The sequence below is a fragment of the Mesoplodon mirus genome (genome assembly GCF_964341445.2).
Source record: "Mesoplodon mirus genome assembly, chromosome: 19".
In the NCBI taxonomy this organism is placed as follows: domain Eukaryota; kingdom Metazoa; phylum Chordata; class Mammalia; order Artiodactyla; family Ziphiidae; genus Mesoplodon; species Mesoplodon mirus.
This window is the reverse complement of record NC_138995.1, coordinates 14,844,846-14,857,032: the sequence shown is the minus strand read 5'-3', so window position 1 is coordinate 14,857,032 and position 12,187 is coordinate 14,844,846. Positions and strand designations below refer to the sequence as shown.

The 12,187-nt window shown below is 42.7% G+C and overlaps 1 protein-coding gene across 3 annotated transcripts in view; it reads left to right on the top strand.

Moving 5' to 3' along the window:
- PHLPP2 (PH domain and leucine rich repeat protein phosphatase 2) overlaps window positions 1-12,187 on the top strand; it is a 74,143-nt gene that overhangs the window by 42,193 nt on the left and 19,763 nt on the right. For all 3 annotated transcript variants that reach the window (XM_082608264.1, XM_082608263.1, XM_082608265.1), the window contains 4 exons: window positions 517-719; window positions 5,793-5,853; window positions 9,725-9,820; window positions 11,130-11,285. In XM_082608264.1, the coding sequence (XP_082464390.1) occupies window positions 517-719; window positions 5,793-5,853; window positions 9,725-9,820; window positions 11,130-11,285 (516 nt within the window). The remainder of the gene's footprint in view (window positions 1-516; window positions 720-5,792; window positions 5,854-9,724; window positions 9,821-11,129; window positions 11,286-12,187) is intronic.

The following is a 12,187-nucleotide window of genomic DNA, read 5'->3' as shown; positions in this document are numbered from 1 at the left end:
GAACTCTTCCATATTGATACAGATTATTTTCCTCTTCATTAATTGAGGTAATGGGAATCTTAGCACTAGAGAGAGTAGGCAGGCAGCGAGAGGAAGTATGACTGCTTCCTCTTGCTCTTACCCGGTACTTAACTCCGTGAATGCCTTGCTACTCCTAACCTGACAAGTTACGTTCATCTTCTTGTTCCTTTGTCCTATTCCTTCATCCCTACCTAATGTACTTGGTATTTGGGTGCAAGTTTTAAACTGTTTGTGGGCATGGTCCCCTTTCCTTTCTCTTTATTTAATTTGTACATGTATTTGCCAATCTGGATTGTCTCTAACTTAGTTTATAAACAAAGAACTCAAGGTACAGCTATCTGTAGCTATTTACTTACTACCTTGCAAAATGAGGCAAGTAGTGAAATTCTTATGATGTTTAGGAAAGAGAAAAAAGGATCATACTTCTATTTTTCTTTTGGTCAGCACATTTAGTAAAATTTATTTCTAATGACTTTCTTATTTCTGAATATTAAGGATGAACCATCTGAAAACCATGGTTATTGAGAATCTGGAGGGAAATAAGCACATCACCCACATGGATCTGCGGGACAATCAGCTGACTGACTTAGATCTTAGCTCCTTGTGCAACTTGGAGCAGCTGCATTGTGAGCGGAACCGGCTGAGGGAGCTGACGCTCAGTGGCTTCTCCCTTCGAACTCTCTATGCCAATTCGAACAGTGAGTTCTCTACCCAGTCTCCTGTATTTCCTCTTGTAGCTCTTGTCCAAGCTTTCCAAGAACAGTGGCATCTGGGGTGTTCCTCAGATACTCTGCGAAGTGGAGTTTGAGGTTCATTGAGACCTAGCTTTAAGTTTGCCGTCAACACTTCAGTGGTTGAGGTATGCATAAAAAGACATTGCAGGACAATTTGAGATTCACTAAGTGAACATAATAATAAGAGGCATTCTGCAAAATGACAGGAAGTTAGGAGGGTGGGCAAGCATGTTCGAAAGAGAATATCAGTGATGGTCTAAAACAAGGGCTGTCCAGCTACAGCCCAGGGGCTAAATCTGGCCTGCCATCTGTTTTTGTATGGCTCACGTGGAATGGGTTTTTACATTTTTTAATGGTAGCGTTTTAAAAAAAAATCAAAGGAAGAATAATTTTGACATGGGAAAGTTATATGAAGTTCAAATTTAAGTGAAGAAAGTTTGATGGGCACACACCCACATTGATTTGTCCACATATTAACCACTCTCATGCTACAGTGGCAAAATTGAGTAGTTTTAAGAGAGACCACGTGGCCCATAAAGGCCAAAATATTACTAAACATTTAGCCCTTTACAGAAAAAGTTTGTCAATCTCTAGTCTAAAACCTTTTGCTGCCTCAGTTCCAGAATGAGAAGCCCTTCATTTCAATAGTGATTTATTTGCCCCAGGATTATTTTTCAATGTAAAAGGCCTCATATTTGTTGAGGCCATTCTGTTTATAGAGAGTTCTTCTTTACCGAAGAAGTTATACAGTTGACCCTTGAACAACATGGGTTTGAGCTGCACAGGTCCCCTTTTTTTGGTTTGTTTGTTTTGTTTTGTTTTGGCCACACTGTGCAGCTTGCAAGGTCTTTGTTCCCCAACCACGGATTGAACCCGGGCCACAGCAGTGAAAGCACTAAGTCCTAACCACTGGACCGCCAGGGGATTCCCTGCATAGGTCCACTTAAACATGGATTTTTTTCAATAGTAAATACATTTGACCCTTGAATAATGCAGGGTTTAGAGGCACCAATCCTCTAAACAGTCAAAAATGGGAGTATAACGTTATAGTTAGCCCTCTGTATCCATGATTCCATATCTGTAGATTCAACCAACCACGGATTGTGTAGTATTGTAGTATTTACATATATATATATATAAAGTTATATGGGGATTTTCAACTGCACAGAGGGTCAGTGCCCATAACCCCCACATTGTCCAAGGGTCGACTGTAACTACTTCTTCTGTGTTTAAAGAAGTAAAGGAAAAGATGTTTAATTTCACTAAGTATCAGTCAAAGAAATGCAAATTTAGATAATGCCATTTTATACTCATCAAATAAAAATAATAACACTAAGTGCTTACTGAAGATGTGGAGAAGCAGTACCTCTCAAACGTTGCCAGGGGGAGTTGGTAAAACCAACACGGAGAGCAGCATGATGGTGTCAGAGAAGACAAAGATACACAGAGCCCGTGTTCTAGCAGCTCCCCTGCTTGGAATATCTCCCAGACACTCACATAGGAGATGTGTCCTAGAAGGTTTATCACAGCATTGTATGTTACAGTGAAAAAAACTAAAAATATGACTATAAATAGGAAAATGGGTAAACAAAACAGGATAAATTTATATAATAGAATATTGCACAGCAATGGAAATGAATGTACTAGAGCTTTGTGTATTAGTATGGATAAATCTCAGAAATCTTTTTTTTTTAAATTTTATTTATTTTATTTATTTATTTTTGGCTGTGTTGGGTGTTCGTTGCTGCGCGCGGGCTTTCTCTAGTTGCGGAGAGCGGGGGCTACTCTTTGTTGCAGTGCACGGGCCTCTCATTGCAGTGGCCTCTCTCGTTGTGGAGCACGGGCTGTAGGCGCGTGGGCCTCCGTAGTTGCAGCACATGGGCTCAGTAGTTGTGGCTCACGGGCTCTAGAGCGCAGGCTCAGTAGTTGTGGCGCACGGGCTTAGTTGCTCCCTGGCATGTGGGATCTTCCCAGGCCAGGGCTCGAACCTGTGTCCCCTGCATTGGCAGGCGGACTCTCAACCACTGCGCCACCAGGGAAGCCCCTCAGATATCTTTTGAGCAAAAAAAGAAAGTGCATGTTTTGATATCCTGCAGTGAAAGGAATGGTCCTCTTGAAACAGAAAGGTACCTATGAATTACTCATTCTAAAAGCCTGTGGATTGGACTTCCCTGGTGGTGCAGTGGTTAAGAATCCACACGCCGTGGAACAACTAAGCCTGTGTGCCACAACTACTGAGCCTGAGCTCTAGAGCCCACGTGCCACAACTACTGAGCCCACGTGCCACAACTACTGAAGCCCGTGCACCTAGAGCCCAAACTCCACAACAAAGAGAAGCCACTGCAATGAGAAGCCTGCACACCGCAACGAAGAGTAGCCCCCCGCTCACCGCAACTAGAGAAAGCCCGCATACAGCAGTGAAGACCCAATGCGGCCAAAAATAAATAAATAAATAAATTTATTTTAAAAAACAAAAACAAAAAAAATAAAAGCCTATGGATTTAGAATGAGATACCAAGATCTGTTTCCCCTCCATGGTGTTATTTCCTTTTTGCCAATTGGAATCAGATAATTCTTGGTTTTTCCGACTTTTAAAAAATTTTTTCCCCTTTTTGATACTCTTGTGACCCATATTGGTCTGATTTTTGGAGAGATTAATTATATTCAGGATTTTATTACTTCGACTGGTCAAGAATAAACATAAATGAGGTTTGCTTTCTTATTTTTAACACTATGTTAAGTATTCAGGAGTCAGTGGTTGAGTACACTATGATAGTTATATCAAATTTTAAAACACATAAAAATGTTGTTTGCTTAGCTCTAAGTATGCCATGACAGTATGAAAGAATCCATGGGAATGATAAAAATCATATTCCGGATGGTGTTTGCCTCTTGGTATGTGCAGCGTTTTAATTCTTAAAAAGGCTGAAGCATGTAAGGCAGAATGTCACGATTTGTTAAAAGCTAGGTGATGGGTGAAAGAATATTCATTATTTTATTCCCTTTTCTGTATCGCTAAAATATATTATTAGGATAAAAGAGAGTTAAGACTTCTCTTTTCATTGCCTTTTATCATGTTATAGACGCTTCAAATTGTAGCTTAGATTAATTGTTAGGGCTGTTTGTTGAGTCGTGCTGTTTATACATGTTGTGAGATGGTAGTAATTCTTTTGTCCTGGAAATACTTATTATCAGGGCTAATCTGTATTCTTAAAGTATCTAGAGACTCTGAATGACTGGCCCTCTGGGAAAAGACTCATTGACATACATGTAGGCCTTCTTAGCAGATTCTGTCACAGTACTGTTATTGGGGCTTGTTCTGTTCACAGAATCCTTAAATTGTACAACCTAGAAGAATTCATATCAACACTTGAAGTTTTGACACCTCAGAAGTAAAGAACTCAGCTTTCAGCTTCACAAAAGAATTTTTCCAAATGGCCAATTAGCATAGAGAAGTGCCATCACACCAGGGTCATCAGGGATATGCAAATTGGAATCTCAGTGTGACACCACTGCACACCTACCAGAATGACTAGAATAAAAAAGGCTGAAAACACCAGTGCCAGTTGTTGGGCGTGTAAATTGTTGCAACCACTCTGGAAAACTGCATGGTAGTATCTCCTGAAGTCACACATATGCACCCACTGCACTCGGCAGTTCCTCTCCTAAGCTTGTATTCAACATAAATGCTTATGTTAGTCCACAAAAGACGTGGACAAAATGTTCACAGAGGCACTATTCATAGTAACCCCCAGCTAGACAAGACTTAAAATGCCCATCAACTCTACAATGGGTAAATAAATGGTGGTATATTCCCAGGAAAAATTTTATACAGCCATGAGAATGGATGAACTAAAACCATATTCAGTAATATGAACAAATATCTCACAAGCACAATGTTCAGTGATGAAGCCAGACAAAAAAATTATATATAATGAATGTGTATATTTATATAAATAGGTAAAAGTAATCTGTATGTGGGGTAGTGACTAGAGGGAGGGGGGATGAGGGGAAGTTTCCGGGCAGCTGGTACTGCTCTGTTTCTTGATCTGCCTACTGGTTATACCAGTGTGTTCTTTTTGTAAAAATTCATTGATCTATACATTTAAGATTACTGTACTTTTCTTTATTTGTTTTGCTTTAATTAAAAATTAAAATGTTGCCAGGGAAAATTCAGTTATTCATTTTTAAGGTTAATAAGCTAAGCAGTTATTGTTAACATTTAACAGCTGCCTGATCCAGTGTGACTCCAGTGCAGTACCCAAGATCCTCCAATTAATTGTTGTATTTGGTTTTCAAATGGGGATCAAGCAGTTAAAGTTAGTCAATGTGAGTTACCCACTGTTTTTTTTAATTTTTAATTTTAATAGATCTTTATTGGAGTATAATTGCTTCACAATATTGTGTTAGTTTCTGTTGTACACCAAAGTGAATCAGCCGTATGCATACACATGTCCCCGGATCCCCTCCCTCTTGAGCTGGGGCGAAATGAGAGTAGCATCAACATATATACACTATCGAATGTAAAGTAGCTAGTGGGATAGGCTTCCCTGGTAGCGCAGTGGTTAAGAATCCACCTGCCAATGCAGGGAACATTGGTTCGAGCCCTGGTCCGGGAAGATCCCACATGCCACGGAGCAGCTAAGCCCATGCGCCACAACTACTGAGCCTGTGCTCTAGAGCCCGCGAGCCACAACTACTGAGCCCATGTGCCACAACTACTGAAGCCCACACGCCTAGAGCCCGTGCTCCGCAACAAGAGAAGCCACCGCAATAAGAAGCCCACACACCACAATGAAGAGTAGCCCCCACTCGCCACAACCAGAGAAAGCCCGCGTGCAGCAACGAAGAACCAACACAGCCAAAAAAAAAAAAAGTAGCTAGTGGGAAGCAGCAGCATAGCACAGGGAGATTTGGTTTTCATCTTTAGTTCGTGTCAGTAGGTGACATCAATTTTCATCAGCTTTCCCCCTTGTTTACTCTCAGTTACATTCTTCTTTGGAGAACGTCGCTAACACCAATCTGTTTTCTGATTAGGGCTGACAGCAGTGAATGTCTATCCAGTACCCAGTCTGCTCACTTCTCTAGAACTCTCCCGGTGAGTGTGTCTCATGAGGGTGGTGCTTGTTTGATTTCTGTATTTAAGAGATGTCTGTGGGCACTTTGACAGTTTTGAGGTACAAGAAATGCTAATACATTGAAATATTTGGATAACCAGGAGAAGAGCAAAGGTTGAGTGGAGGAATAAGTTTAATGGCCATGCTATTTAGATAAAGGAAGGTCCTCTTGAAACAGGAAGGTGCCTCTGAATTACTCCTTGTTAGAGTTTGTGGATTTAGCATGAGTTGTAAACAAAGACCTATTTCCCCTCCATGGCAGTGATTTTCTTTTTCCAATTGGAATCAGATAATTCTTGGTTTTTAGTGACTTAAAATGCTGTTCTCTTATTTTTTTGATACTCTTGTGACCCATGTTCATCTGATTTTCAGCAAGATATTAATTATATTCAAGATTTTATTTCTTCTGTTGGTGGTCAAGAGCAAATGTAAACGAAGTTTGCTTTCTTTCCTTCATTCATTTTTAATACTGTGTTAGGCATTCAGGAGTCACTGGCTGAATTTTACAGTCTAGTGGAGAGTTTGACCATCAAATAAGCAGTAAGAGGGCAACATCATAAGTGCTGTGAGTATAGAGTGCTAGAAGCAGGTAGAGGGGGCAGTGGACAGAGTCCTATATGCTCAGGGTTTTCATAAAGATTAAAGGAGGGCTTCCCTGGTGGCGCAGTGGTTGAGAGTCAGCCTGCCGATGCAGGGGACACGGGTTCGTGCCCCGGTCCGGGAAGATCCCACATGCCGTGGAGCGGCTGGGCCCGTGAGCCATGGCCACTGAGCCTGCGCGTCCGGAGCCTGTGCTCCGCAACGGGAGAGGCCACAACAGTGAGAGGCCCGCGTACCACAAAAAAAAAAAAAAGATTAAAGGAGACAGTAAACACAAAATATGTAGCATAGTGCCTGGCATAAAATGAGTCTCTCAAGAAGTATTAGCTGTGATAGCCAGGTTTCTTTTTGTTGTTGTTACTTTATCATCATTATTATTAAGCTATTGTTCTAGATTCTCTTCCATTCATTTCTTTCTGTCACATCTTCCCATCAAAACCCCAACATGGGGCTTCCCTGGTGGCGCAGTGGTTGAGAGTCCACCTGCCGGTGCAGGGGACACGGGTTTGTGCCCCGGTCTGGGAAGATCCCACATGCCGCGGAGCAGCTGGGCCTGTGAGCCATGGCCGCTGAGCCTGTGCGTCCGGAGCCTGTGCTCCGCAACGGGAGAGGCCACAACAGTGAGAGGCCCGTGTACCACAAAAAAAAAACAAAAAAACCCAACATGGATCAAGACTAAGATTGACCTTCCCCACTGAGCTTGATCATTACTGAAGAAGATCATGTATTTAGTTTCCAGCCTCATCTGGAGCCTCTTCTGCCGTCAGCTCCTTCGAGTGTCCTGACATCTGTTCCAAATTGCTTGGCTTCTCTCAGCCCCACTGCCCCTCATCTCCTCGGCTCCAGAGCTCAGTTTTCCACTTGACTGGGAAAATAGAGGTCATCATGGGTGATCTCTCTCAGCTTCCTACCCCCTTGCGTAAATTCATGTAGATTCATATCCATTCTCTGCTTCTTCCCTCTGTTCAAGGCCAGTCCAGCCATCTGTGCCTTTGATCCCATGCACTCCCACTGCTCTGGACCTTGCTCTGTTAGTCATCCTCCTCCTCCAACTCTCATGCGTGTTCGGTGTTTTTCTTTTTTTTTTTTTGTGGTACGCGAGCCTCTCACTGTTGTGGCTTCTCTTGTTGCGGAGCACAGGCTCCGGACGCGCAGGCTCAGCGGCCATGGCTCATGGGCCCAGCCGCCCCGCGGCATGTGGGATCTTCCCGGACCGGGGCACGAACCCGTGTCCCCTGCATTGGCAGGCGGACTTTCAACCACTGCGCCACCAGGGAAGCCCTGGTGTTTTTCTTTTCCTTGGTCTCCGTGCACACTCATAGCTCCTGTCTTAACAAACAAAAAATGTTCCCTTTATCTTGCAACCCCTCTAGTTATTGTCTGTTCCCTCATCCCTCTCATCCCTTTTTGTCCAAATTTCTCGAGAATTATCTGCATTTCTTGGCTCAATTTCCTGTTCCCCTTTGTTCACCCCACCACAACTGGCTTTAGATCTCCTCTTGGGGACCTTTTCTATGTTGACACTGTTCATCTTGTTTTCTTTTCTTCACATGTGCTGTCTCCTTGGCTGGCTGAGACAGTGTGATTATTTTTCATGCTGCTCTGGCCCCTTCTTCTGTCTCTTTCTTAACTCCTCTTTCTTCGCTAGCCCTTTAAAGGTCAGTTACCCCAGGGTCTGTCTTTGGCCCACTGCACTTCTCATTTGACACGATCTCATTTACTCCCAGGATTTCACTACACTTCAGTGTCAGCATCACCCAGATCACCAGTCCAGACCTCCTTCCTTCAGCCTCAGACCTGTATGTCCAATTTCATAACAGATGTTTCATCCTGCACTTCTCCAAGTACCTCAAATATGTGCAAAATTAAATTTATGAGCCACCCTCCACCCACACTTTAACTTGTCTTGTTTTCTGTTTTGGCTTTTGGCATTATCATAAGACAATCAGATCCAGATGGACACCACTGAAATTCATGATTCCCACCCTCATTTGGAGCTTATCCGTCCTTTCTCTGGATAGGATTTCCTCTCTGGTCATCTAGGCTGAAGCCTAAACATCACTTTTGATTCTTCCCTCTGCTCCACTCACATGTCTAATCCATCTCTAAGTCATTTTGATTTTTGTCTCCTACATGTTTCTGGCGCCCCTCCCCTCCCTTCCAGGTGTGTTACTACTCATTGAGGCCCTCATCATTCCCTGTCGGGAATTCCCTAACAGCTTCCTGATTACGCTTCCTTTTACTATTATCACCACCTCAACCAGACCTCCGTGTATGCACAGAGTGAGCTCTTAAAAGTGCAAAACTGCTCACCAGCCCTTCAGCGATCCCCCTACATCTGCAGGATAAAGTCACAACCTCCTAGACATGATCAGATACTTCTAGCCTCGTTTCTTCCCACTCTGTGTTCTGTATTGGCTGTTCCAGCATCACCAAACTGCTTATTATTCTTTTCTTGCCTCTGTGCTCTAGCTCATGTTGTCACCTCTTGCTTGGAATGTCCACCACACCTCCGGTGTGTACAGCATTCTTCAACTTCTACCCCAGATGTCGTATTTCTTAGGGAGCTTGCCTTGAAGTGCTTCCTTCACTAAACCGTCAGAGCAGCATCTGCATTTCTCTTAACAGCACTTATTTCATTCTGCCTCATCGTGTTGATCCATCGATCAGTAGGTACTTTGAGGCTTGGGGAAGCTACGTAACATCTGAAAATAAATTCCTGTGACTGAATATCCACCCAGTGCTCTACTAAAGACTTGAATTCACATTCTAAACGATCCGGAACTTTTCCCCCACTAGTTATCTTTTGTCCTTACTTCCTCACTTTTATTCATTTGGTTCATTTTTCCCAGAATTTGCTTCTCTTCTCCCCACATCATTACTTCAGGAAATCCTACTCATTTTTGAATATTTGTTTAAAATGGCTCTTCTTCCTTTAAGGCTTTCCTCTCCATCCCATCCCACCACCTATGTGCTTTTCTATACTGAAGGCCTTTGTATCTTCATTGAGCCCACAGCACGCTTGATCCAGTGTCAGGCATGTATGTGTGCTTGTCTCTCTCCACGTTTCTATCAGCGACATTCATTGAGCACCTACTGTATTCCAGGCAGTGCATCAGGGATGCCTTGGGGATAGTGCTTCTGCCCTCAGGGAGCTCAGGGGACCATTAACGATACATTACAGACTAGTGAAATGGAATGAGTTCCACTCATCATCTTAACTGATGCCTTTTAATTATTTATTTTCTGCAGAAACCTGCTTGAGTGTGTCCCTGACTGGGCCTGTGAAGCAAAGAAGATAGAAATACTAGATGTGAGCTATAATCTCCTGACAGAGATTCCTATGAGGTATGCATGTGTTAATGTATATATTATGTGTGTATTTAATTAACTTTCCTATATTTGGGTTGCCTTTCAAGGGTACTTTGATTCATTTGTTCAGTAAATATTGAGTATCTGCTAAGTGCAGGGCAGTGTGAGTGCCGTAAGGAATACAGTAATGCCTAAGGCGTAGTCTTGGCCTGCAAGGAACTTAGTAAACAGATAGTTGGGGTGCCTTGTGCAGAGATAACTGTGATATAATGTAACAAGAGTTGCTGACATAGGTCGGTGACATGATAGTGATAATAGAACATTTGTACTGGATGATTTATTATGAGCTGGGCAATGTTCTAAGACCTTCACTTTCATTATCTTATTTAATCCTGTATCAACCTTATTGTATAAGTGCTGTTATCCTCCTCTTACAAATAAGGAAACTAAGGCTTAGAGTGGTTAGGTAATTTGTCCAACATTACACTTAACTAGGAAGTGATAGGAGGAGGCATTTGAATGTAGTCATTCTTACTCCAAAGCCTCACTCTTGGTCACTACACTATATAAATAAAATGTTTTAGAAATTCAGAACTTTGGATAATTAGAGAATGCTTCATGGAGAATGCCTGTTTGAATTGACCTTTATAAGATGGTAGGATTTCTGTATGTGGAGGGGAAAGATAAAGGTGTTGGGAGGTGGTGGGGGGCGTATATTAAAAAGTACCAAGATGTGAAATGTGCAGTTATTACTTAGTGGAGTCTTTAAAAGTAAATTAGAGGGTTTGTAGCATAGTAGGTATGAACACAGCTTTGGAGTCAGACTTTAATCCAAATCCTGACTATACCATTTACTACATTTGATGTGACATCTTCGGCAAATCAAAGTCACTTAACCCTTCTGGACCTAATAGTTAAATGTCCTGGCACATTTTAAGAATTGAATAAGGAGTAGTGTTTGTTATAATAAATTTTGTTATTAGCTTATTATAATCAATTATATTAATATTAATAAATTCACTGAATTTTTGGTGCTATCTGTCTAGACCTAAAATCTAAATTGATTTATTATACAAATTGCTTTTTTTGTTTAGATGTGTTCTGGGCTGTGTGCTTTCATTAATTCACCTTTTCCCAGAATGACCTGAATGACTTCCTGGGGGGTGGTGGGTAAACATATGGTTGTGGCTGCTTTCTTGGCTCTGGCACCTGTCAGTGATTATACTGTCTAGAAGAACACAATTCTATTAGTTTACTGATTTTAGTTAACTAGCCAAGGGCAGACTCAGGAAGAGAGATTTAAATCAGTTTTTTGTTGTTGTTTCTTTGTGTTCTATCCCCTTAGAATCCTTAGTAGCTTGAGTCTTAGAAAACTAATGGTGGGACACAATCACGTGCAGAACCTTCCAGCGCTGGTGGAGCACATCCCTCTCGAGGTGTTGGATATTCAACATAACTTGCTCACCAGGCTGCCAGATACCCTCTTCTCGAAGGCCTTAAAGTAAGTACTGTAGATTTTATTTAGAAGAGCAGAATCATTGACTAAGCAAACTGCCTAGACTTGTCATTGGAGTGACCTTGGGAACCATCTTTACAGAGTGTTTATCTCATAATCCAGCTATGGGTGGAGACTTACTTGCAATTTGTATGGAATAAAATATGACACTGTCTTTTTTTATATAAATTTATTCATTTATTTTTGGCTGTGTTGGGTCTTCGTTGCTGCGCACAGCCTTTCTCTAGTTGTGGCGAGCGGGGGCTACTCTTCCTTGCAGTGCACGGGCTTCTCACTGTGGTGGCTTCTCTTGTTGTGGAGCACAGGCTCTAGGCGCGCAGGCTTCAGTAGTTGTGGCACACAGGCTCAGTAGTTGTGGCTCACAGGCTCTAGAGCACAGGCTCAGTAGTTATGGCACACGGGTTTAGTTGCTCCATGGCATGTGGGATCTTCCTGGACCAGGGATCGAACCCATGTCCCCTGCATTGGCAGGCGGATTCTCAACCACTGTGCCACCAAGGAAGCCCCATGACACTGTCTTATGAGGCAGGAATCTTCAACTCAAAAGGTGAGATAACCATCAAGTACTTAGGAAGTTACAGTGTTGTAAACAGATTTAAAGAGCTTGTTGGGGGGCTTCCCTGGTGGCGCAGTGGTTGAGAGTCCGCCTGCCGATGCAGGGGACACGGGTTCGTGCCCTGGTCTGGGAAGATCCCACATGCCGCAGAGTGGCTGGGCTCATGAGCCATGGCTGCTGAGCCTGTGCGTCCGGAGCCTGTGCTCCGCAACGGGAGAGGCCACAACAGTGAGAGGCCCGCGTACCGCCAAAAAAAAAAAAAAAAAAAAAAGAGCTTGGGAAGGTTCAGACTTTCATCTAGAAAGCCTCTTTGATCTTCAAATAGAGGTTT